At 48.5% G+C, this 25,326-nt stretch overlaps 3 protein-coding genes across 4 annotated transcripts in view; 2 read left to right on the top strand and 1 right to left on the bottom strand.

Moving 5' to 3' along the window:
• The first annotated feature begins 3,309 nt into the window (after positions 1 to 3,309).
• Positions 3,310 to 9,062, top strand: irak4 (interleukin-1 receptor-associated kinase 4). 2 transcript variants are annotated; one of them, XM_076013147.1, is made up of 11 exons: positions 3,310 to 3,649; positions 3,760 to 3,905; positions 4,364 to 4,525; positions 4,726 to 4,886; positions 5,008 to 5,072; positions 5,279 to 5,393; positions 5,575 to 5,681; positions 6,734 to 6,920; positions 7,440 to 7,502; positions 7,842 to 8,006; positions 8,557 to 9,062. In XM_076013147.1, the coding sequence occupies exons 1-11, from the start codon at positions 3,489 to 3,491 to the stop codon at positions 8,614 to 8,616; spliced, it is 1,392 nt and encodes a 463-aa protein (XP_075869262.1). In that variant the 5' UTR covers positions 3,310 to 3,488; the 3' UTR covers positions 8,617 to 9,062. The 2 variants fall into 2 exon arrangements, with proteins under 2 accessions (XP_075869262.1, XP_075869261.1); XM_076013146.1 differs by having other exon boundaries at positions 3,311 to 3,649; positions 5,572 to 5,681.
• Positions 9,063 to 9,361: 299 nt separating this feature from the next.
• On the bottom strand, positions 9,362 to 18,144 carry LOC142879732 (twinfilin-1-like). The gene is made up of 9 exons (XM_076013148.1): positions 18,000 to 18,144; positions 16,445 to 16,525; positions 16,169 to 16,347; positions 14,742 to 14,837; positions 14,559 to 14,663; positions 13,029 to 13,154; positions 11,594 to 11,744; positions 11,376 to 11,497; positions 9,362 to 10,717 (listed from the first exon to the last, which is right to left on the bottom strand). Exons 1-9 carry the CDS (start codon positions 18,022 to 18,024, stop codon positions 10,553 to 10,555), a joined length of 1,050 nt encoding a protein of 349 aa, XP_075869263.1. The 5' UTR covers positions 18,025 to 18,144; the 3' UTR covers positions 9,362 to 10,552.
• An 827-nt stretch (positions 18,145 to 18,971) lies between these two features.
• The window catches only part of tmem117 (transmembrane protein 117), a gene marked incomplete at its 3' end in the record, with an annotated part of 35,640 nt that continues 29,285 nt past the window's right edge, over positions 18,972 to 25,326 (top strand). Inside the window, exons 1-2 of the mRNA XM_076013149.1 lie at positions 18,972 to 19,485; positions 21,871 to 22,172. Coding sequence (XP_075869264.1) covers positions 21,893 to 22,172 — 280 coding nt within the window. The remainder of the gene's footprint in view (positions 19,486 to 21,870; positions 22,173 to 25,326) is intronic.

Here is a 25,326-nt window from a genome sequence, read left to right as displayed (position 1 = left end):
CCGCTGGCTTCTCGCCCCAACTTTTTTCCTGCACGGCCACGGTGGTTCCTGGTGGCTGCGAGGCACTACTGCCCTCTATCTGTCACGCGAGTAACTACAGGCTGACGTCTCGCTCCAAAAAAAGAAAGAAAAGAAAGACTTAACGGCACGCTTAAGGCTTGTAGCGTCGCACGGCCGTCCCTCTGCAAATTGTGCAGCAGAAATAAAGTTTTTTAAAAAAAGTTCTTCACAGATCTTGCACTGCACAGTTTGTCTGTGTTTTTTTTTTTTTTTTTTAATACAAAACAAAAAACATGGAACTCGCTCCACTTTCACAGACAGAGCCTCAACGTCCACCGGTGACACTGGGCTAAAAAGCCTTGTGGGCACACAGACTTACACTGAGGCTTCTCTATTGGGCCCTAATGCTGTGCCCAGACCCCCCATTGATCCTCTCTGCCCCCCACCCCACCCCCCCCTCCCTCCATCGCTCAGAGCGGGTCCTCCCATTCACTTGGCTCATTTGAATTCCAGTGTGCGAGACCCCTGATGAGCCGGGGTTGAGCTGTTACACCACACCACAAGACTGCTAATTAACCCGCACCACTGTACAACCATGTGAGGTGAAGGTGAGTCTGGCAAACTGCTGCTGCTGCTGCTGCTGCTGCTGCTGCTGCTGCTGCTGCTGCTGCTGCTGCTGCTGCTGCTGCTGTGCAGGTAGGAGAGGAAAAGCAGCTAAGCAGGATTCCATCACCTGGCGCTGCTGCGTTCGAATTGGCTGTGCAATGCTGCCTTCTCTGTCCAAAGCTGTTTAACGTCCCAGCTGAGGTAGAATCCTGTGTAGAACTCCACAGGAAGCATCCAGCTCGCGTGGCCCGCAGGCCCACAGCACCTCACAGCTCCGACTGCAGGGACTCGGCACACACACGCGTTTAATTTGGGCAGCGTGGGAAATGCTGCGTTTGGCAAATTCATGCCTTGCAGTCGCGGCATGTGCAAACAGTCACATCAAATTGTGCACTGCACTTCGAGTCCGCAGGAATTGTGTAATTGTGCATTTCTGCTGTGATAGTGGGGCTGGAGCTGCACAGGGCGACCAGCCCCCCCTCTCCTCCCCCTCCTGCCTGCTCTCCTTGTTTACCACCGCGGAGGGAGCCCTCCCCCAGACGTCATGTGACCCGCTCTGACGGCTTCCTCCACCTGTGGAGTTTCTCACTGCTGATGTGAGCCACTCTGGCACTTCTATTGCCTCGGCCCTCGCTCCCGAGCGGCGGGGGACTTCCCTTTCATGCCTGGCCTTGGAAACCTCCCCTCCCCCCCCTCCCTCATCAGATCCTCCGCCTCCTCTGTGTCTCCTCTTTGCCCCCCCCACTGACACACTCTCCTCTTCCTCCTTGGCCCACCTGTTCCCTGCATGCGTGCCACCTCTGCAGCTCTTGGTTCCTGAAGTAAACAAAAGGCAAGGAGGTAAGGAGACGATTAGGGCACTTCAAAGTCTCCGGCGTGCAGGTGTGAGGGCCATCCCTCACCAGCAGGCGCAGTGACACAAATGCACACGCACACACATGCACGGCATTAATCTCCCCGGCTCAGTGGCTTGTGCTCGCAGGCCCTCGTCAGAAAAACACGGCGCTCCTTTGAAGGTCCCTCAGGCCGACATCACTGCCTTGCAAACGCTGCACCACACTTGAAAACAGAACGCAGGGCGCACACTGACCAGCTAGAAGCAAACTAAGTGTGCACACAGGAAGATTTCTTTTTATTTATTATTCCTGTCACCGACAAAATGTGAGACTGGACAACAAATTTGGCTCATAAATGAAGGATTAATGGGCTGGCTGGCACATGCTCAGAGTGGTCTCATTTCATGCTGTTGTCAGAAGCAATAAAAAATCCATTATGGCCCAATGATGGCCCAGGATTGCATCACCAATGAGTTTTATTTTAGGGAGAGTTGTCACAACCACCATCTGCATGATTTCTCAATCCACAACAAACAAACAGCCCAGTTTGGGTGAGTTAATCAACTCTGAGCGCTGAGCGCTTTGCTCAGAAACAAGAGTGAAATAAAGTTCATCACGGGGGAATTGGTGGGGGGGTGACACAAAAAGGATTGTTTGTGCCTTTGGTGTGGCTGATGTCGGCCACATGCTACACGCTACATGTCACTGCGCCCACAAACAGCTCAGCAAAAGGCAATCACACCTCCATGGATTCATATTCCGTTCAAAGACTCACATCACATCCTAAGGTTGTGCTTTTCTCTCCGTGCAGCTCCACATCGCTTCCAGATGGCTGTGGGAGTTTCAGTACTGGCGTGCTTGCTTTGTGGTCCTTGTGATGGATGACTTTCCCTCGGCCCTTCAGACAGAAGCAACTAAAATAAAGTGCGTGCAACGCTGGAGGAAGAGCTGCAGCCAAGAAGCAAAGTGCCTTCATGCTAAAGAAGGACCAGCAGTGTAACTCATACATAACATTTTCCAGAAGCTCAACAGTAACTCAATTATGTCAATTGATAAAGAAGATTAAATATATATTTTAAATCTAATTGATTATTTTATGCAGCACAGTTGCAGCCTCGCAAGCTGTGCAGTTTAGTTGGCTGAGTGCTCTCAGCCTGCCTAAATTGAAATGTATTGTGGATGATGAGACTTCCATGGAGTTCAGCGTGGACATTCGAGCCCTTTCAGAACAAAGCTTTATAACTGCAAACCCCTACTACTTTGCCTCTAGCATCACCATTAGGGCAACATTTGTATTTCATTTACAACAAAACTTATTTTAAAAGATAAATAAATAAATAGAAAGTGAACCATGCCTAAAAAAATTCAATCATGTCAAACATTTAATGCTCGTGCCTGCCTGCACAATGATCATGCAATATTTTACTACATTGTTCTTTTATTATGAATGCATGCTAAAATAAGGATTAGCCAACACCTTCTGTAGTGCTATTGTGCAGCTTTGGTGCATATATTGTGTCATTTTGTCGTCTCTGTCCAACGCAATGTTGCCACTTGGAATATTTTGACAGACCACAGAAATAAATAAAAAAAATCAAACCAAAGAAGAAGAAAAAAAAATAGACATCAGACATTGAATTCTACTTCTGGCCCACAAGAGGGCACTGCTTCACCACCATCTAGAGATGAGGCGTGACGAGAGTAGAACACAGTATTTACGACTTTATCCTTTTATTTTTTTATTATTTTATTTGGCTTATTGGCTCAGGAAGTGTTTTTATTTCTCTATTAAATTGTTCTTTTATCACAATGAGACATACCGTACCTAACTTCCGGGTTTCTCGATCCTCGCTCTTCCGCATCAAAGGCGGAGACTGAGGCCAGCTGTGTTACGTTTAGGGAAGTTGCCCAATAACGGAAAGGCACAGTTTGAAGCTCATGTTCCGTTCTAAACGTTGACAAAAACTGGCCATTATGTCCGTATAAGCCGAAATTCTGATTTTCATAAACCCGTCCGGGTTGCTTTTGTCCGCGTCGTGACATACGATGGGAACTCCAGTCACTTCCGGTACATACATCCGCAACCTTAGCTACAGCGTCCGCCGTGAGTTGTCAGATTACTTGGATCCGCAGGACAGGTGGAAAGATGTGATTATTCTCATACGGAAGCCGAACGGGGACTACAGGTATTCTCAGCATCACGTCAGGTAGGTGGCGATTAAATAAATACATAAATAAATAAATAAATCCTAAACAAAGTTGATGATGTCCGATACATGATGAATTTACAAGTGTTGTCACTTTGTTTGTGTCTCAGGAGGTTCGAATGTGTGGTGCTGCAGGGGAGAAGTCCCACACAGGAGCTCCTGTCTGACTGGGGCACCACCAACTGCACAGTGGGAGACCTGGTGGACATTTTAAAGAGCCAGAAGCTGTGGAGCGCAGCCTGCTTTCTGCTTCCTGGTATGGTCAGGGGCAGTGCCCACTTTCCCCCGCCCCTTACCCCCAACACACACACACACACACACACACACACACACACCTTTCTGTGTGGAGTCTGCATGTTCTCCCTGTGTCTGCGTGGGTTCTCTCCGGGTTCTCCGGGTTCTCCCTGTGTCTGCGTGGGTTCTCCGGGTTCTCCGGCTTCCTCCCACACTACAAAAACATGCATGTGAGGTGAATTGGGAACTCTAAATTGTCCGTAGGTGTGCGTGTGAGTGTGAATGGTTGTGTGTCTCTATGTGGCCCTGCGATGACCTGGCCACTGGTCCAGGGTGTCTCCCTGCCTTCGCCCTAGGACAGCTGGGAGAGGCTCCAGCAGACCCCCGTCACCCTGAATAGGAATAAGCGGCTATAGAAGATGAATGAAACGCGAACAATGAACAAATCAAGAGTTTTTTTCTTTGCATTTTCTTGTGTAGAGGTCGTCCCAGCAGAGACACAGCTGGCCTCACCACCACCACCACCAGACGCACACAGCGCCCTTCCGACCCGACCGCTGGGTGGCACAGAGACGCCGGTCATCAGGTCCAGTCTGCCGACAGAGAGGCTGCTGGACAGGGACAGGGAGACTGGACACACAGGTGCACCTTTATTTATTTTTGCTGAGTTGATGTGTGTCAATTTTGAGTAGTTCAGTTGGGTTTTCTTTTTATTCTTAAAGTTGAGCTGACATGTGGTCAAGTTATTCATACACAGGTGTAGTGCACATAGACTCAAACGCTAAATGTATATTCCTAATACGATTCCTAAGCGTGATTTTTTTTTTTTTTTTTATCTCTAGGTTTTCCCACCGTCCCGTACAGTGAGCTGATCCACATCACGGGCAACTTTGACGACCGCCACGTGTCCGACGGCGGCAGCAGGCTCGGGGAGGGGGGCTTCGGCACCGTGTACAAAGGCATCCTGAATAACAAAGCCGTTGCCGTGAAAAAACTTGTCCCCGTGAGTCCCGTGCCTCGCTGGTCACTCTCGCACTTTTCCTCCTTTGCAAACTCTGGAAACTCACGTTGGGACCGGAGGGGAAAATGAAATCTTCTCTCCCCCCCCCGCCCCCCTCCCCCAGATGGAAGACGTCCCTCTGGACGAGTTGCGGGTTCAGTTCAACCAAGAGATCCAAACTCTGACGGTGTACGTCTTTGCTTATGTGTTCAAGTCTTCCGCCCACGTGCAAGTGGAGTTACAGCGGTGCAAGTGCATCATTTGTTATCACACACGCTCTTCATGAGTGATGGAGGCTCCATTTCCATCATTTCCAGCAGCATCAGAGCATTTAGAGGACGTTCACGTATCCCCAGAGTGCAGGTGTGATCTGAAGAGTGTGTCCGTGTCCTCAGGTTGAAACACGAGAATTTGGTGGACATGGTCGGGTTCTCCTGCGATGGGCAGCACCCGTGTCTGGTGTACGCCCTGATGGCCAACGGTTCCCTGCTGGACCGACTGGCCTGCTTGGTGAGCGGCGGCGGCGCCTGCATCAACACTCACTGCTGTCACCAGCTGACTCCAGACAATCTGTGTGTGTGTGTGTGTGTGTGTGTGTGTGTGTGTGTGTGTGTGTGTGTGTGTGTGTGTGTGTGTGTGTGTGTGTGTGTGTGTGTGTGTGTGTGTCTCCTCTCTCTCATCACTTCAGCAGGGAAGCGCTCCGCTGTCCTGGCAACAGAGGTGCTCCATAGCCGAGGGCAGCGCCAGAGGTTTGGACCATCTCCACAGCAACCACCACGTTCACAGGGACGTGAAGAGGTACTCGGACCTGCTCCTCCATCCGTGTCCATGCTTTTCAGACGAAGGAGAGGTGACAAATATCTGTGCTTAGGGCTGAGGAAGGTGTGCGGAGGAGGATGAGGGCCGCAAGAAGAGAAAATTAAAATGAAGATCGATTTTTTTTTTTTTCAATTTCGAGATTAAGTCGAAATTTTGAGAATAAAGTTAACGTAAAAAAAAAAAAAGACGAGATTTCATGAATAAAATCTAAACTCTGACAGCCACTGATGGCAAAGCCGTATGGCTTCAGTTTGTCGTAGCCATCCATGCGCCAGAGTGCATTGCGTCCTGGGCCTCGGTAACGCCTGCGCCTCAGACGCCCATTTCCAGCTATGTGGTTCTGCATGAAGGTGGCAAACTCCTCCCAGCTTGTCTGTTTTACTCTTCTGAGCAGATGTAAAGTTCAACAGTCGTTTCAATGTCAGTTTCAGTGTCCTAATGCTTGCCACCACACTGGGTTTGTCAAACCTAATTTTGAAGTACAATTTCACAATTTGTTGTTGTCAAGTGACAAAGGTGCACACATGCCATACATTGATCTTGAAATTCTACTTTATTGACGAAATGTTGTCTTTTTTAATGAAATTTTGCCTTAAAACTCGAGATGAGAACTGAAATAAAAACCTCCTTCCTGTAAAATAGTTTTCTCTTCCTGTGGCCCTCATCCTCTTTCGTAAAGGTGTCCTAGCTGGGTCGATGTAACACGCCCAGACACGTGTCTCATGTTCTCAGGTTCCCAAGTCACCCGAGAACAAGAGTGGGAGTGGTTTTCAGGAAGTAGAATTATTCTACCATATTTATGCCGACATTAAGATATATGTATACACATAGGTATAGATTTCTGTTTGCCAGAAAACAAAGACAAATGAGAAACAGCTTAGTCACACTCCCCCAGTGTGTGTGTGTGTGTGTGTGTGTGTGTGTGTGTGTGTGTGTGTGTGTGTGTGTGTGTGTGTGTGTGTGTGTGTGCCACCATGTTACCCTCCCTCGCTCCCTGGCACTCTGTTCATACTTTGGTCTCACCTCCTCAGCGCAAACATCCTGTTGGATGAAAGTTTGGTGGCCAAGATCTCAGACTTCGGTCTCACCAGGGCGTCGGCCAAGCGCACATCCACCACCATGATGACAGAGAGGATTGTGGGTACGCGGGCGTACATGGCGCCAGAGGCACTGCGGGGAGATATCACACCGAAATCGGATGTCTTCAGCTTCGGAGTGGTAGGATCTCTGCTGATGGAATATTCCTTTTATGGAATCTGCGTTAGCTCCTGCCTCGGGTTGTTGTTACTAACCTGAATGAGCTTCCCTTTGTGACATCACAAAAGGCGTACATTCATCATTTCCGTGTTTCTGAATGTACATTATGAAAACTGTGCAGGCTGAAAAAGTCAATGATGCACTATTATCTGTTTGCATAGAGACACTCAAGTGATTTTTGCATGACGGGGCCTTTAATATGCTTTTGAATGAACCAAAGCTCCATGTGTGACACATCATGTCCACTGATGAAGGGTTTCCAGCAACACCGCGTCACAGAGACTGCTTCACCCCTTCATGTCTACACGACGGGGCTTACATACTTACAAAGAGCAGCTGTGGAAACACTACAGCTACTGTGTGCTAACCTGCTTGGCACACGGGGAAGCTAATCAAGGCTGCTTTTTGCTTTGTTTTCTTTTTCATTTTCACTGTGTTTCTCATGTATGTTATGAACCGCGGTCTCTCTGCAATCTCCAGGTGCTGCTGGAGTTATTATCTGGACTGCCGCCAGTCGATGAAAACCGTGAACCGCAGTTCCTGGTGAGCAGCACAAGAGGGCCCTTTTTTACTGCCCCACCTGTCAGACTGGAGTTTATGATGCTGGCTCATCGCAGCCTTCGCTTTTTGCTTTTTTTTGTTTTTTTCTTTTAGTTAATAAAGGAGGAGTTATAAATTCTTTGCAGTTTATTAAAGAGTGAAGGGTTTGACCCCTCCCCTCAGCCAAAGTCAAGTCCCCCCAGCATGTAAAAAAAAAAAGCAATAAAGCTCATTTAAATTCCTCAATATCCTTCCCAGGTGAAGGCCTTTATTACTGCCCCGGGTCACCTGAGGTGTGACCTCTCGACCTCTCTCCTCTCTCCTCATTCTCCCCTCTCACAGATGGAGGTGATGTATCACATAGACGACGAAGACGAGGAGCTGACGTTTGAGGACTTCCTGGACAAGAAGATGGACGAACATGAGCCGAGCGGAGCCAAGACCATCTACACGCTGGCCTGCAGCTGCCTCCACGAGAGAAGGAACAAGCGGCCCCTCATAAAACAGGTGTGTCCAGCTGGACTGACGGATTGGAGCGGTAGGTTAGGACAGGGGTGGGCCACAGTGGGGAGCCTGGAGCAGGAGCAGATGCATGGAGTGTTTTGGTGAGCCACCTCATAGCAGAAAAGAATCTAGCATAGGATGTGTAGAAAAGATGCTAATTTTATTGAAATGACTCCTAAAACACCAAGAAATGCATCAAAGGCAGCTATTTTATGACCTACTTACTATTAATATAATTTCTTTAAGTTCAGCCGGCTGAACAGGCCACATATGGGCCCCGGGCCGTTGTTTGGTTAGGAGCATCTGCTCCTCAGCTCACCCTGATACAACGCTGATTTATCAATGTCATTTCAGTTAGAGCAATTTCAAGGTTGCTAGAAAATGCAACCTTGTGCCAAGAAGCTCCTGCTAAATGTTATTAGATGTGAGATAAGAAGGACATACGTCACGACATAGAAGCTCCTTGGAAAACAACAACCATTTTTAAATGGAGGTATTTTTTATATATATATATTATATTTTCTGCTCCTCGTCCTTCCTGTCCCATCACCAGGTCCTGTTGGAGCTTGAGGGAGTCGGCAGGAGCGCCTCACCAGACTTATATCAAGCCTGAGGAGTCGCACCCGGAGCCATCCTGGTCAAATACTGTCTGTCTGCGAAGGTTCTCAGTCCTCCAGATCATCTTCAGGTAGAAGGGTCAAGTTGGGGCAACTGGGTTTGTTCTTGCGTTCTTGAAGACGTTTCGCCTCTCCACCGAAAGGCTCCTTCAGTTGGACTCGGTTGAACTGAAGGAGCCTTTTGGAGGAGAGGCGAAACATCTTCAAGTCCAGTCGCCCCAACTTGACCCTTCAGCTCCATCCTGAGGAAACACATTTCCAACGGAATGACTGAATCTCATCGACTGTGACTGTCGGAGGAGGGCGGCAGTATTTTTGATATTGGTTCACTATGTTTGAAAATCTCACATTAAGCCAGGATGTAAAACAGCACGTTTAGCCCTCTGTTTGCAGCCTCCTGCTAAAAACGATCCTTTGAACCTACTGCATGTTTGGGAGGTGAGAGAGGGTGGAGCCAACATCTGGCCGGAGGGGTTGTCTCCAACCTTAGAGGGGTTGTCAGTACCCTTGGTGACATCATGAACATTTGAGAAGTGAAGTGAGCTAAAAAGTAAATAAAGGACGTTTGTTGTTTCCAGTAATTTCATCATTTAGGAAAAACAAGGAAGGGAGGAAGTGAATTCTGCTTAAACCGAGACCCTTGGCTGCATCTTCTCATGCACTTAAGTTGTTACAGACAAGACAGTCAGTTTTTGTTACATTGTAAAGAAAGATGTGTTGAATAAACACGACCAAGCGGTTTGATTTAAATATTTTATTTGTCTTCATTAAAAGAAAGATCTGTAAGAAAACAAATAAGACCGACGTGATTCTTTAATTTCTACCATAATGACGATGAATGAACACGGAGGGACGTTCCCTTTCCAACACGAGGTGAGCTTAGTAGTTTGTCTAATATTAATCAGTAGATCAGTGGGTGTGGTAGTTTTCCCTTTTCTTCTTGTCCGGCTGCTCGGCTCCGCCCCCCCCCCCCTCGCTTCCTCTCGGTGAAACATGAGATGTGCTGACGTAATATTTCTGGAAGCCCCGGTTCTTTCCACCGCGATCCTCACAGACACTGACCATCGCACACGACGCACCGGATCGTAGAGCATCACACAGCTACAATATGTACATTTACAGCACTTGCATAGAAAAATAAGTTTCTCAGCAGATGATTTTCCTTAAATGTAAACCACAGTTATATCAAAAAAGAAGTCAATTGTCTATTTTTTTTCCCCTCCAATATAAAATGCAGTGTTAAAACGAATCGACAGACGAATGGGATGTTTTTCTTTTATATATATATATATATATATATTTATATATATATATGTATGTACTTTGCTGCTTTCTGAGCACCTTGTGCAAACGGTTTTGACACAACAAACACGGCGTGACACAGACAGAAGGAATGCAAGTTAGGAACGAGAGTGCGTGAAATTTAAAAAAAAAACAAAAGAAAAAACAAAAGGAAAGATAAAGGGGGGGGGGGGGGGGTTCAATCCTATTGGCTATTGGCGCAAGTTCACATTTTCTCAGATGTGGCAACGAAAACCTGGAGCTGGGCAAGGCGGTGGATGGCCTGGTCCTGCGCTAACATACACGGACGTGCCTCCATTTGGCTCGCTACAAATGGAAGGTATGAAGTGTGAAGAGTGTCGCTGCTCAGTTTGTCCTTGGCGTGCATAGTTTGGTGAACTTGGTGGGAATTATCTTTTTTTTTTTTCCTCTCTTGTTCTTATTCTTTAAAACGATCCTATCAGACGTGACCCTAAGCCCCTCCCCCGACCCCCCTCCCCCTCCCGTCCCCACCCCACCCAAAGCAAAAGGAATGTTCCAGTGTGGAACGCGTTCGAACCGGTGGAGGTGGCGGCCGGCCCGCTGAGGTCTGTTTTTTTTTCTCTTTTCTTCTTTTCCTCCTCTCCTCCTCTCCTCCTCTCCTCCTCTCCTCTAGTCTTCGTCCTCCTCCCCGGGGGGTCGGATGATGCGGCGGTTGCCCCTCTTGCCGCGGGGGCCGCAGGGCTTGGAGAAGGCCTGCTTGTATGCGTGCTGCTTGGGATGCACCTCGTCGTACAGGAAGTCGCTGGTGAGCTCAGTGCCGTTCTCGATCTCCAGCTGGGAAACGGGACAAAGTCACATGACTTCCTGTCTGCCAACGCAGCCACCTAGCCATCATCCATCCATCCATCCTTTCAAACAGCCAACCATCAACTTCATTTACCGTCCATCAAAAATGATGAACTCACTACATTCAAACATTATTGTTTTCATGATAGATAAAAAGATTGAAATGAAAATAATTGAACTGAGATTAAGTCAAATTAAACCAAGGCTACAATCACATTTTGTTTTTTTCAGCCAAATAATTTTTTGTTGTTGTCTTCAATGTCTTGACTCTTTTATGAGTCACTTTTCTATGAATTCAAACTTTCCCAAGTCTCTGGTGTCACATACGATAAAAGACACCATCACATTGACTGCTAATGAAAACAGCTCAACGTCACTGACAGACTGCAGTCTCAGACTCAGTCTCAGACTCAGTCTCAGTCTCAGACTCAGACTCAGTCTCAGTCTCAGACTCAGTCTCAGTCTCAGTCTCAGTCTCAGACTCAGTCTCAGACTCAGCAGTTTTAGGCCCTGTGGCTCTATCTATCTATCTATCTATCTATCTATCTATCTATCTATCTATCAACCTTCACTGAATAAATCCACTAAACCTCGGTGTTAACAGCCAGACCTCGGCGGACAGCACACACAAACGGGCTCTTCTCACCTTCTTCTCGATCTGGATCTGGAGTTGGTTTTCCATCATTTCCACCAGGTTGTTCTTGCAGCTGGAATACAGCATCCTGTCTCGGACGCTGCACTTGTACCCAGGCATGGAATAAATGAAGACTGGGAGGAGGAGGAGGAGGGGGAGGAGAAGGAGGGTTAAAACCAGAGGAGCAGAACAACACTGCAGGACGCTGCTTGCTGGCCATCAGAACCCACCTGTGGACTCCAGGTAGTCGCCCTCGTGGGAGTGTTTGTAGAGGAAGATGTGGTAGCGAGGCACGTCTGTGGGGACCCTCAGCGGCAGCTCTTTCAGCTCCGTCGGCTCGGTGCTGCACAACCGGATCAGCTCTTGCTCGTGGTCCACTTGCTGGAGGTGGAGTACAGAGAGAAAGGCCCGTTCTTCAATGTGATCACATGACAGAAAAATCCCAGTTCCAACAGTTCACCAACTTGTGTTACTTTGCCACACAATGGAAATGGCATCTTGTGTCCAACCCGAGTGGACTGAACTCATCAACACCAACACAGGAACATTTACAACCCCCACAGAGCGACCAGCATCACTGTGGTGTCGCAGCGACCCACTGTGTGACCGGCGGCGGACAAACACAACGCGACCCGCCTGCTTTCTTCAAAAGCTTTCGGGGCAACAAACACAAAGCGACTGCGGAGCCACAATTAGCCTTTGTGCGTAGCGCTGATCTCATCATGTGACATGAGCCCATTGGATTTCAGTGAGAACAGAAAGACTTTGAGGGGTCTGGCTGCAGAGAGCCAACCTGTTTGCAAGCCTTTTGGCCCAATACATTACAAGAAACATTACAAGAAACATTCATACACAGCTGAAAATAAAAAGAATCCTGAGCCTGAACTTCTTCCACAGAGTGGAGGTGCAGTGGATGCAACACACACACACACACACACACACACACACACACACACACACACACACACACACACACACACACACACACACACACACACACACACACACACACACACACACACACACACACACACCACTGTTGGCCTTGTGCTTGGCAGGGTACAAGACAACCTACACTTTAAATGTCAGTTTCAGAAAGTAAAGGGAACAATCTTATGAGGACATGTGAAACTCAGCCGGGCTAAATAATACAAATGATTGATTTAGCAACCATCTCATTTATTAAAGGGCAATTTATACAAACCATGTATACACAGAGCAACAGGGAACTGCAGTTAAGTTCAATTTTAAACTGCAACATGCCCATCAAGACGTCGGGCCACTGGCACGCTGAGTGGAAACTGACAGGTGAACTGGGAGGAGACAAACCCAGTGTGGTAGTGCCACTGTTTGCTCTACTATGAAGCCATAGGCAGCAGCAAGGCATGCTTCATTTTTCAGATGCATATATGTGTCATTTACGACCGCTAATGACTGACCTTAACGCTGTTCAGTGTTCAATCCCCCCCCCCCCCGAGGTGTCTTGAACGCAGCATCAACTGCTGCTAGACCTCTACCAATATGTGTGCCCATAGTTACGGTTGCTAGCTGCTAGCCTATGGTTGGACGGTAGCAGCTTGAGGGAGGGGCCACAGTGCCGGCACGGCGCTGGAAGACTTTAAACCCCGCCAGTATACTTTTGCTCTGCAGCCGTGTGGAACTCACCAGTTGCACGTAGTTGTATCTCTTGTTTCTGTACTGTTCCAGTGCTGCCTGGGCGTCTGTGTGCAGCGGGAAGACCACTCCTTGCAGAGTTGCCTTCTTGCTGTCCACGCTGATGTCCGTCTTCACCTGGACACAGAAGTCACTTTACATTTTCCTTCAGTCACACACAAACACCGAGACGCAGAGCCACAAGCCGCCACCTCGCTGATAAACAAACCTTATGAGACAACACAGTCGTGATGTGGCATTCTGGAAAGATACGCAATACTAGAAAAGCACTCACAAATTCCCAACACGTACAAACAAAACTACGAGCTGCAATATGAGATGAGCTGGCGTCGACATTTTGGCCGACTGGAGACGAACACGTTTCTTCCCCCTTTATTAGCACAACAGGTTTAAATCCACCTTTTGTGTGTAAGCTCTGCCATTACTGCAGCAGGTACAGCAGTGTGTCAGCAGCCTGAGCAGCCTCCCACTCAGGATTACGCTGGGCTTCATTTCTTTGAGTGATCAGAGGGTGAAAAGGCTGTCGGCTGCCACAAGTGGCTTCAGCCGACCACAAACAAGGCGCTCGTATCTACGGCAACAAATCAGGCAGGAAGGAGAAAGCTTTGGGGGGGGGGGGAGGAGGAGGAGGAGGAGGAGGAGGAGCAGGATTACGCTGATGGATTGCATCTATTTTTAGAAACCCTGTTCCCACAAAATGCAATGCCTCCGTGTGATGGCGCCCCCGGTGGAGATACCTCGCATATCAAAAAGGGGATTGCGGCCCTTTTATCCGTCTGCTTAGTAAAAGGCGGGCAACTCCGAGGCACCGCCATCATAAATATTTCAAAGCCTTTTTTTTTTTTTTTATTCTCCCTCATCTGGGCCAGCACAGATTAACGCTATATCATCCGCACTGACAGCTGGACGGGCAGAGCGTGCACAAAAGGAGGGGTGGAAAAAAACCCATTTACTCTGCTGCCTTCCACTGACTGACATGCAGAGGAAGTGCAACACTCACAGCACGTCCATATATGGTCGGGCAGAAGCTTCTTCTTTATGCAAACAGAGGGGCGCAATTTTCACATATTGTCTTGGTGAAAACTGAGAGGGCCTGAGAGCCCCCCCCCCCCCCCCCAGGTGTGTCTTTATGGGCTCACTGCAGACAGTGCACGATGCTGAATGCACTCCATCTTTCATCTGCAGCCTCAGCCTCAGACTTCCCTCCGCCTGCAACGCACTGTTGCGACGCTTGGACGTCTCGCTGAAGTGTTGCTGCTCAGAGGAGTCATGTGATGCAACGCTGGATGCAGCCTCACACCTCCTGATTCCATCGCTTCTCTCTCGCTCAAGAGAGAGAGAGAGAGAGAGGCGGGGCTAATGCGCTGATATGAGGTTTGCAGCAGCACCATTTCACTCGTGTTGGGGAAGGCGGCCCAGAAACGCCACCCACTTGACCCCTGTTTGTGTGTGTGTGTGTGTGTGTGTGTGTGTGTGTGTGTGTGTGTGTGTGTGTGTGTGTGTGTGTGTGTGTGTGTGTACCTCGGTCAGCTTGATCTGCCTGAGCTCTTCCTCTGCGGCAGTTAAGGGCAGGGGAGCCGCCAGCGAGGCCAAGTGCTTCCTGTATCCGTTGAGAGTCATCTCTTCCTGCACACCACAAACACCACAGCAGGTCTCAGCACCGCCAGCAGGACTCGGCTGCAGTGGCCAGGTGTGGAAACTCACCTTGGTGGTGGCAAAGATCTCATCCTTGATGTGGCCGCCTCCAAACTCTTTCTTCAGCGTGGCTCTGGTAGCGGCATACAACATCTTGTGACGCACCTGTTGGGATTACAAAGTCACAACGTTGTGCTCAACACGCTTCCTGTGCAGAGGCTTTCAACTTCCTGCCGCCCTCCGAGGTTCCGCAGCTCGTTGACGTGAGGTTTGCACACAACGGTGACTGCAAACTGTGACAATCGAGACGACGGCACAACAGGTGTTTGTCAGCAATCTTTCCTCCACTCTGCTGTGGCACATAGATCTCCAGAGAACAGCATGCTTAGCCCTCTGTTTACAGCCTCTTAGCTTTCTGCCAAAACTAATGTACTGTTGGACCTTCTGCACATTGAGACGGAGACAAAAACAAGATTGTTTCAGAGGGTGGAGCCAACACCTGGCTGTGGGTGATGTCACTGGGGACCAGTGGCACCTCAGTGCCTTTTGGCACATCACAAAGGTGCAGAACTGCTTGTTGCAGTTAAAGTGGGGCTAAGCAAAAGAGTTAAAGGAGAACTTTTTTTTATTTCTTTGGGATTGAAAACTGAAGAAAAATGAGATAGAAAAAAAGAAAAATAAGAAAATATTAGCAATGTGTTGTTGTTGTTAGCTTGTTTTTTTTACTTAAAATAGGACCTTCAACTTCTGCTGATCAAATAAAAGACTGAAAAGACTGAAAAACGATGATCAAAAACACACAAAACGCCACGAGTGATGAAAACAGGTAGTGGCAAACGCAGTATAAATTCCTTCTTGTCAAAAAAAAAAGAAGAAAAAGTTACGAGTCAGATATTAGCTCTCATTGTTCCTCAGGCAGGTATGTGAAAACACACACAGGCCACTGGGTTAAGTTTGAACGTTTTAGCAGCTTCCAGACAAGCCTGAACCTGAGGAGTGGAGCTTGGAGCGGCAGCTCAGGAATGCTGCTGTCTGTTGTGTGAGTCAGGTGCTGAATGGGAGCTCAGAGTCTCTCAGTCTCTGCAGTTCCACTCTATAACATGAGATATGACGTGAGCGTCACTTTTCCGCTCGGTGTGACGGTGTGTCACTGCTATTTCGGATCACACGGTGTTCAGTCTGGACAAAAGCTTCTTCGGGTTTCAGCGAGAAGAGATTTTTTTTTTTTTTTGGGGGGTGACGATGAGCCAAGAACACAAGATGAATGAAAAGAAGAACGGAAGAAAACCCAACAGCAGCACGAGAGAGAAGACAGCAGAGGAAGACGTGCATGTGCTTCTGTCAGGGAAAGCACCTAAACCGGCCCATGTTTAGATTACAAGAGGTTCAATGAGTGCACTCGTGTCCATGATTACCAGCTTGGCTAAACAGAACCACTGTGTTGATGTGGTAGCCCCACCCAGCAGAGGCAGCCACGGCCTGGCGCTGCTTCTTACCGAGGACTTGTCCGGACTGTAGGCCAGCAAGATCCACTCGTGGCCCTGGTTGTTGGCCGAGTCCAGCCGGTAGAGGACGTAGCAGGGCACGTCGTCCTCCAGCAGGGGCAGCACCAAGGCGTCGAACTCCTGGTCCCACTTCTTGGAGGTCCTCTTGGTGGAGCCCAGGGTCAGCTGCTCTGGAGGACCAAGGCAGAGTTCAGTGGCGCCCCTTTTCAGGCCGTTGCTTTTTTTCGGATGCTCGGCTGTGAGTGCGACCGTGGGACGGCGCTTTACCATCTTCGATGACGATCTTCACGACTCGGTACTGGTCGCCCCCTCTGGCGCTGGCAAACACGTCCTTCACGTCTTTCCCAGCTGGAAGAGGACAGCGTTGGCAGTCACACTCAGTCAGGAATGTTTGTGACACCAAATTAAGAAGCAGATATGAGAATGGTACTTTAATTTGTCTGCCCTTTGTGATGTCACAAAGAGCAGACATATCTCTTCCACGTTCCACCTGACAGAAGACGAGCTTCCGTCTCAGTTTCAGCAGACGGTGGAACCCGGTGTTGTTGTTTTTAGCAGGTGGCTGTAAACAGAGGGCTAAACATGGCGTTTCCTCGACAAGAGATTTCTTTATGATCATGTAAAACTTCTTGAGCAGACTGAAGCCAAGTACAACACTGGAGCTTTTAGACAAGGCCACCATGAATACGACCTCCCTTAGAATGTAGAGTTGTAATTGTTGTACAATACATTGACCCAAAAAAACAAACCAAATCAATCCAGCTTTATTCGTCGTGGCGTCCAACATTTAGGTGTCAACAAACGGGCGTGTTTTCACAACAGACAATATGAAGGCTCACAAAGAATGAGCGGGGCAATGCTGACGGCTTTAGTTTCAGCTCACAGGGGGCTCAGGCCAGAGTCATGTGACTGACCACCTTTGACCCCCAAAACACAAACACAACTAAAACAGGTCTTCAGATCGATGCAGAGCCGTCTGTGGCTTAATATGGCAATGACGCTGCAGTTTTCCATTTAAAACACGGCTGTTTAGAATTAAAAAATAATAAATAGAAGGAAGCACCTACAAGGTGTGACATGCACAGTGATAATTATAAATATCACAGATGGTTTTATTTTGGGAGTGAGAAAAACCCAAGCTTCCTGTAAGATAAGGTCGCACTACAACGAGCCAGATACCGGGCGAGGTGTGTTTCTGCTCGAAACTGTCAAACATTTGCAGGTCTGCGATATGGACGTAGCAACAGCTGGAACATCCACGCTATTAGAAGAGGCTTCTCTGTTTAAATCGGCCCGTTTAGAGTTCTGCGGCGCTCTGCATGGCATAAGCCAGTTTAATTATCCGGTGCAGTTTGTTTGTTTGTTTTTGCCGGTGAAATAATGTGAATACCCGCCGGGCCGGGCCAAGAGTTTGTTTAAAGCAAGGCATCGCCCAAGCATCCATCCAGAGGGCTGATCCTGCCGCACACACGCAGCTCCCTCTGCCCACAAGCAACGTTTGCGATGTAAAACCCCCAAAATGTGCGTGCTACTAGACAACATCAGTGCTTCGGTGGGGCCGTGCACGAGCTAGAGACAATGGGATGTGCGTGATGGTCCTTAAAGTGGCCAAATAAGGAATCGCCGATCACACGCACAGAGACACACGAACCACGGTAGCAGCTAGCTAGGAGTGGCTTGCTAACCTAACGCTAGCTTCCCTTTGTAACTGCTTGTTCCTGGTGCCGGGAGCTCGGCGTGGAGAACAAAAGCACATCCAATGGGAGGACAGGACAGGGAAGATCGGCGCAAGCGGTGGAAAAAAAGAAGGAAAAACAGGTACCTTGAATGCCCGTTTGGTGAGACATCGCGGCTTTCGTCGAGAGACAGGACCGATGCAGCTGATCAGGCGAAACCAGGGCAGAGAAGCAGGAAGTGGACTACACCGGCAGTGGCCGCCCCCCGAGCGTGTCGTCACCAGTGTCTAAAAATCACATGACACGGTCTAATAATGAATCCAAGATCAGAATATAAAGTGCCTGATTCTAACGTGCGGAGCAGAGGTTTCCTATAAGTTTTTTTTCTTCTATTTTTAAATCTTTAAAAATAAATAAATAATAATATATTTAAAAAAAAAAAAAAAAAGAGCTTAGCAAACTGTTGTAGGTCCCTACAAACTGAAGATAAAAGTCAAATAAATAAATAAATAAATAAAATGACAGGGTCTTGGTTTGGTACAAGCAGAAACTAAAACATTCCCTTCTGTCTTGTGCCAGCTGTTCAGGCAGCTGTCGCAATGTGTAATGGCGTGTGGGAGACTTGTTCCTTGACACTTTAGACCCCTTGGAACCACATGTGAACTGTTTAAGCACCACAGCCTCCCTGAGTGTTGTTGCTGACCACGTGCATTCCTTTGTGATCACAGCGGACTGCTGTACTTCTTAATTCCAACAGGATAACAAACCGGACTAGCACTGTCGCTGTACATTTGCTTTCGTTTTAGCTGCCTTGTTCTCCTACTGTTTTTGTTTGTTTGTTTTACTGCCTCTAGCTTTTATTAACTCATTTGTTAAAAGCACTGTACAAAGGCAGGATTCCTTATCCAACAAAGTAGCTGCTGACGTCAATATGAGCCAAAATCTCAAAGGACAGTTTCCAGCGCCTCACTGAAGCGTCGCCTCGTCGCATCAAAGAAAAGTGATCGGTAAGTGTTAAGTTGTAACGTCCTGAGGGACATACCCTCAGTCAGTTTTAACGACCACCGAAATCAACTTCCGGGGTTTTGAGTCTTATTTTGAAAGGCACCGGAAGTCACTCATCCGCACCACTATGCCGCGCCTTGACGCCCAGTGATCAACGTGCTCGGCTACGTCGCGGTGCCTGGATGCTGCCGCTGCATCCCCCGCTGCCTCTATCGCGCGGCCACGGCGGCAGGAAGCGGCACCGTCGTCCCGTTCCGGCGGCCCGCGAGCCTCCGCTGCCCGGTAGGAACCCGCTGACGAAGCACCGGCTGCCCGAGATCGAGCGCGTTGAGTCCGCACGCCAGCACACGCGGCGCGTGGACGCGTGGACGCTCTGGAGCAACACAATGGAAGAGGATTTGAGGGGCGCCACGGTTGTATAGCAACCACAGGTCGCATGGATGGTTCCTCCTCCTCCTCCTCCTCCTCCTCCTCCTCCACCACCTCCTCCTCATCCCCCGCCTCCTCCCCCCGGCCGCCCCGCATCAGCCCGGGATGTTCCATAGCGCCGCTGTCGACTTGATGCAGCAGCGGGAGAGCCGCGCCGGAGAGGAGGTCGACTGGAAGCGTGATCACGGCGTGGGGCAGGTGCGGCGTTGGCTCACTGTATGTGCGTGGATTTATTCATTTATTTATTTATTTATTTATTTATTTATTTATTTATTTAGAAATATGCAGGCAGGAAGTCAAGGCGGGACCCTGTAGTTGTTTTTGTTGGAGTAGTTGTTGCTGCAGAAGGGGCAGTCAGTCGAGGGGATTTGGACATTTGGAACGTTCTGTTGGTGTCTGTTGACACGGCATCGTGATAAGGAACCCCCCCCCCCCCCCCCCTACTCCCTTACCCCAGTACACCTACAGGACCTAAAACTTGTCTGACTTTCCTCTCAATCGATCCCAGGACGTCCGAGTCATTAGCAGGAGGAAGCACCGAGAGCAGGGTGTCGATGGTAATAAGGAGGACCTCCTGTAGTACTGTTGCTTCTTTCACTGCCCTCCACTTCCACGTTGATTCTCTCAGAACCACTTTCCTTCCATGCAACACAGCGGGATATATAGGCACAAACGCTCCGTTCTTCATTGCATCAAACCAGCCGGTTGAACTGTAGGTGCCACTGGATTAGCGACAGCCAGCCAAGGTGTCGCGTCGAGTCAAGGCAAACATGATGCTGGCGAAATTCAATATCCACACGGGCAGATGACAGCCCTCATCCCCAGCGCCGTTGCATCACTCCAATGTCCCGCGGTAGGGGGTATTTTTGGAAAGTGTGTCAAAGCAGGAAGTCAGTTTGGGGATGAAGCTGAGTCCAGTGAAGTCAGAAAGGGGGTGGTGGTGGTGGTGGTGGTGAGGCCTCGACGAGGGGACTCAGACGGGGACATCACGGGTGGATGAGTTCATTTAGATATAAAAGCCCCGAGGGGAGCAGTGTCAGGAAGTCAGTCAAGCGGCCGCTCTGGCGACAGAGCAAAGCATCGGGCACTGTCAGGAGTTTTTTGGAGTCTTTTTTTGGGGGGAAGGCAGGCTGACACGATGAAGCAGGAGTGGACAGCCCAGAACCTCTAGGTTGGATCTTCCCCAAGGTGCGACGTCCCTGAGATCATCTGCAACTTAAAGGGAAGAAGTCTTTGTTGTGCTCCATCAATCAATCAATCAATCAATCAACTTTTATCTGTACTGCGCTAAATCACATCCAAAGGCGTCTCAAAGCGCTTTGTTCAATCAGAGGAAAAGAACCAACTGGGCCCCCAGGGCAAGCAAAGTGCCACAGTGGCCGGGAAAAACTCCCCTGTGGGAAGAAACCCAGAGCAGATCCAGACTCCAGAGGGTCAGAGGTCATCTGCCTATGACCAGCTGGGGTGAGAAGGAAATACAGAAATTGTAGAGAGAGAGAGAGAGAGAGAGAGAGGCAGCCAGAGTGGCAGACAGGCCAGAGTGTTGCAGGGTTGAAGCTCTCACAATAAACAGTAGATGCAGATATATAAGAATGAATCATTACAATATGTATATAAGTGGATGTTTTTGTGTCATAAACATCAAAACATTCTAGAATGTAGATTGGTCCCAATGTTGAGCCTTACCACTAACACTGCTTCTTTGTTAAGAATTAAAAGGATCTTGTGTATCTTTTCTTTAAGGCTCAGTCCCGCCTCCTTTACACACAATAACACTTGGGCTCATAGTAACGCTCCTAACATGATCTTTTTACAGTGGAAAGTAGCAGTATAGTAGAGATGAGCCTCAGAGGTGTTCAAACTCATCTGGATGTTTGACGTACAATTAGCCCTCTGTTTACAGGCGCCTGTAAACAGGGAGTTTAGCAGCAGTGGTGTGTGAACGTGCAAGATCTGGTATGGGTCCAATACCGGTTAGCTAGAGAGCCAGTCCAGCCAATACAGATATGATACCCACACTCTTTTAATTTAGGTGAATGTATCATGAAATCTCTGTATCTGAATGACTTTTTATGACCTTTAAGTTCTTCTTCTTCTTCTTCTTCTTCTTCTTCATCATTTGGGCATTTTAAATGAATAGAACATTAATTCAATGCATTTCACACAGTTTTAAAAACCTTATTTGGACTTCATGGGCAACCCTGTAGTTTAAACACAGTAGTCAATATGTACAAACATGCAACTTTTAGATACAAATCCAAACTATGGATCTCGTTCCACTAAAATCGATGAATACCAATATCGGTATCGATATTTGGATTGATACGTCCTCCACTACCGTCAGGGGGTGTCACTGCCCTTTGTGACATCACATTTCTTCCCCCACAACAGTGTATTTTAGCAGACTCTCTGAGGAGCTCACTACCAGGCTAGAGAAAAAACATTGTTATGTAATACGTTATTAAGATATTATTGTGTAACATGGGACCGTTGCTCTCTGACGCAGCCCGACGCCAACATGGAGCAAACTTTGATGGTGTGTTTGATTCCAGTTGTGGGACTGATGTCAGCGTCTCTCTCCAGGTCTGAGGGGGGGCTCAGCAGCATGGAAATAGATGCCCACTTCCGCTACTACTTCCAACACCCGTGGTCCCGGCTCATCGTGGCCTACCTGGTCACCTTTTTCAACTTCCTCATCTTCGCCGAGGACCCCGTGTCACACAGTCAGACCGAGGCTCACATGATCGTGGTGGGCAACTGCTTCTCCTTCTTGTTCAACAAGTACCCGGGCCTCGGCTGGAACATCCTCAAAGTGGTGTGCTGGACCCTGGCCATAATCTGCGGCCTGTTAGCCGGCAAGTTTATATTCCACCGCCAGCTCTTTGGTAAGTCATGCACACAGTAATGCAGCGGAATGTGCACAGTAATGGCTCTGCGGAGGGAGGGGAAACTTCTCCCCCGACTTGTTTTTTTTGTTGTTGTTGTCTGTCAGCGGTGAGCACCTTTAATGGCCGTGGCCCACTGTTGTGCCTCTCCTGTCATTCATAAAAAACAGCATCTGTGAGATCTGGTCTGCTTTAACTCTGCCGTAGTCTAAACAGACCTATGGTGAAGCGTTTCCTGTCATTTAGTTCAGACTTGGATCAGTTTGGTAGATGTAAAAAAAAAAAAAAAACATTTTCAAAACTGTTCAAATGTGAGTCGTAATTTTACTCCTTGATTATTGAATGATATTGACAACAACTTCATTTATGTATTTATAAAAATGACACCCTGCCTTCGCCCTATGACAGCTGGCATAGGCTCCAGCAGACCCCTGCGACCCTGAACTCAGGAAGAAGCGGGTGTTGAAAATGGATGGATGGATGGATGGATGGATGGATGGATGGATAAGAAATTATTTTATGGGCTTTTGGGGAATATTTACATTGTTTGTATTTTTGTTTGCCTTTTTTGCGTGGAAGCTTAGTCCGTCCCACGTTTGGTTAGCAAGGTGCTACTGCAGAGCAAACAAACTAAATACACAAAAACATATGTATGCCAATATACGTGATAGACAAAATGTAGATTTGTTTGCACTGAATGAAATGATTACCGGAACACCTGTCTACCTTCTACCAGCCCCTCTCCTGCACTTGGGGTGTAGGGTGGTGCTGGAACAAATCCCAGCTGTCTTGGGGTGAAGGCGGGGTGAAGGCGGGGTGAAGGCGGGGTCACACCCTGGACCAGTCACCAGTCTATCTCAGGGACACACAGACAAACAGGCGTCTGCGCTCACGCTCACACCTACGGACGGTTGTCACGGAGCCTAACGTGCGTGTCTTTGATTATTGGAGCGTGTACACGTCCAATGTGATACGCTGCGCACGGCGCTCGCAACTGCAGAGCTTATAGATTTCCCACAGACAAAGCCACATGAAGCAACCTACTTAAGCTGCTTTTCTGGGGGGAAAGTGCCGACGCTGTGAAAGGAATGCCTAATCAAATCGTCCGTTAAGACCAAAATGTGCAGAGGATCAATCAGAATCCAATAAGCCACTTAAAGAGAACATTTGTAATCTCTGCATCTCCCTTTTCCTTGGCAAGAGAGTTACATCCTCCCACTTTTTCAGACTCCCATCCACCAAAGATGACATATCACTTTCTCCCCATCGGCCCCACTTGGCAGGCGCACAGAGAGAAATGACATGAAAGGGAGCCGCTGTTTACATCTGCAGCGTTGACTGTTGACTCTCTGTCTGCGAGATGCTGTGATAGCAGCGGTGCATCCGATGTCTCTGTTGCCTGTAACTGGTGCTGCCTCCGTGTGCTTGTCTGCCTGGACGGATCTTTGGTCTTTTTTAACATCCTTTGTATGAACTTCCTCCACCTGTGGTCACGTCTCTGCTAAGTTTCCCCTCATATGCCACAATGGCCTCCTCCCAGTCCAACTCCCTCCTTTTCATTTTGGCACCCTGGTCCCAGCGCCGGCCCCTGGGATGGTACCGGCCGCCTTGGCCTGACTCCTCGGGACGAGTCATCCATGGCTATAATTAGAGGAGGCCGCGTGGGGTTGGTATTACTCGGAAGGATCGTCTTCACCGCGAGTGCCGGGTGAAGCTCTGCGGGTACGAGAGAGAGGAAGTGGATGCGGGCGACGAGGGGAAATGGTTTTGCTTTACACAGTGAGCGGGTGGCACATGGAGCGTCTGAAGGGGATATTTCTCTTTCCAAGGGTTAACAATTTGGTCTTTGTGAGCTCACAGGATCTTTCATGGAAATACAGTTTGTAATATCGAGATTCGAATTACAAAATAAATCAACAACCTTCCCATGTATGGAAAGGCCTTTACTTTCTACTTTGTTTAGCCCTCTGTTTACAAGCTCCTGCTAAGACACTGGGTAATAGCCCAGTACCGATGTTCTGTTGGACCTTCTACATGTCTGGAATGGAGACCTGCTGCCAGTCTACCGCAGAAAGCAGAATCCCCTTCCTGGCCACAGGCATTTTTAGAAATGAGCCCTTTGTGATGTCACACACTTTCTGAAAAGAGAAAGTAAGATCAAGAGCAAGCAAAATAAGTAAACGATGGGCTTTTCTAATTTAGTTTTTTTAAAGTTATGTCATGGTTGGAAAAAACAAAGCAAATCATGATACATGAAGAGGTTCAGTGACTTCTGCAGGATCTGTGACTGCCACCGAAGTCACTGTGCTTTTAAAAATAGTGCGCTACCTCCTCCGCCTGAACTTCAGGCAGCTGTCGCTGAGATTTATCTGGATCAAGTCAGTCACACAGTCACACAGTCACACAGTCGCTGGCGCTGGCTGAGGACAGCAGCCTTGTTCCACAGACACGTACAACTCTGCAACAAGCCTTTGGACAGATGGCTTGTCTCTCTGCGTATGAGTGAACAGGTCTGTGTGTGTGTGTGTGTGTGTGTGTGTGAGTGTGAGTGAGTGAGTGAGTGAGGGAGTTGAGCCTGCAGGAGACGGCCGCTGAGGGAGAGAGTCTGTGGCAGAGGGATGAGATGAGCTGCGATGGGATGAGAGGCTGCTGTGAAGGTTATGTAATGGCCCAGGTTGGCCTGTCAGGGCTGTACAGTAGACGCAGGCCTTGCATTGGGATGATGAGTTATGTATTATTGAAGTGTCAGGCCGGCCTCCGTGGCCGCCTGGCCGCCGCCACTGCGCATGGCCGTGTTGGGTTTGGAAGGAGCAGCGTGCAGAGGTCCAGGTCCCTGACGGAAGCCCTGCACAACCAATCTGTCGTCTGCGCAGCCGCATGTGGAGCTTTTCACACACATTTTGCCGCATTCCTATTTTTTTTTTTTTTTTTTTTTTATCAAAACACGACAAAACACAGCGCCTGCACAATTTATCATTTATGATGGCCCAGAAAAAACATTTTACAGTGAATTACACTTCTGCTTCCCTGCAGCAGTGCGGTGCAGCCGCCCCCCCCCCATCTCGCATTTTTTTGTGCCTTAATTTATCCCTACATTTCCCCCAAACGCTGCCGCCTCCGCCGGGAAGCCCACGCTAATGCTAATGCTGTTGTC

The sequence above is a fragment of the Nelusetta ayraudi genome, unplaced genomic scaffold (assembly GCF_046127955.1).
Source record: "Nelusetta ayraudi isolate G7.1 ecotype Tasmania unplaced genomic scaffold, CSIRO-AGI_Nayr_v1 ptg000144l, whole genome shotgun sequence".
NCBI classification, from domain to species: Eukaryota; Metazoa; Chordata; class Actinopteri; order Tetraodontiformes; family Monacanthidae; genus Nelusetta; species Nelusetta ayraudi.
The sequence above is the reverse complement of the archived record's forward strand: the minus strand, read 5'-3'. Positions and strand labels throughout refer to the sequence as shown.

Excerpts from the sequence above, each read along its gene's own strand:
- LOC142879732 (XM_076013148.1), bottom strand. The coding sequence starts at position 18,024 with ATGTCTCACCAAACGGGCATTCAAG. Across the intron at positions 14,664-14,741 it reads AGATCTTTGCCACCACCAAG|GAAGAGATGACTCTCAACGG; the intron begins GTGAGTTTCCAC and ends TGTGGTGTGCAG. Across the intron at positions 11,498-11,593 it reads CGACTACCTGGAGTCCACAG|TCTTCATTTATTCCATGCCT; the intron begins GTGGGTTCTGAT and ends TCCTCCTCCCAG.
- irak4 (XM_076013146.1), top strand. The coding sequence starts at position 3,489 with ATGGGAACTCCAGTCACTTCCGGTACATACATCCGCAACCTTAGCTAC. Across the intron at positions 4,887-5,007 it reads CCGTGAAAAAACTTGTCCCC|ATGGAAGACGTCCCTCTGGA; the intron begins GTGAGTCCCGTG and ends CCCCTCCCCCAG. Across the intron at positions 5,073-5,278 it reads GAGATCCAAACTCTGACGGT|GTTGAAACACGAGAATTTGG; the intron begins GTACGTCTTTGC and ends CCGTGTCCTCAG.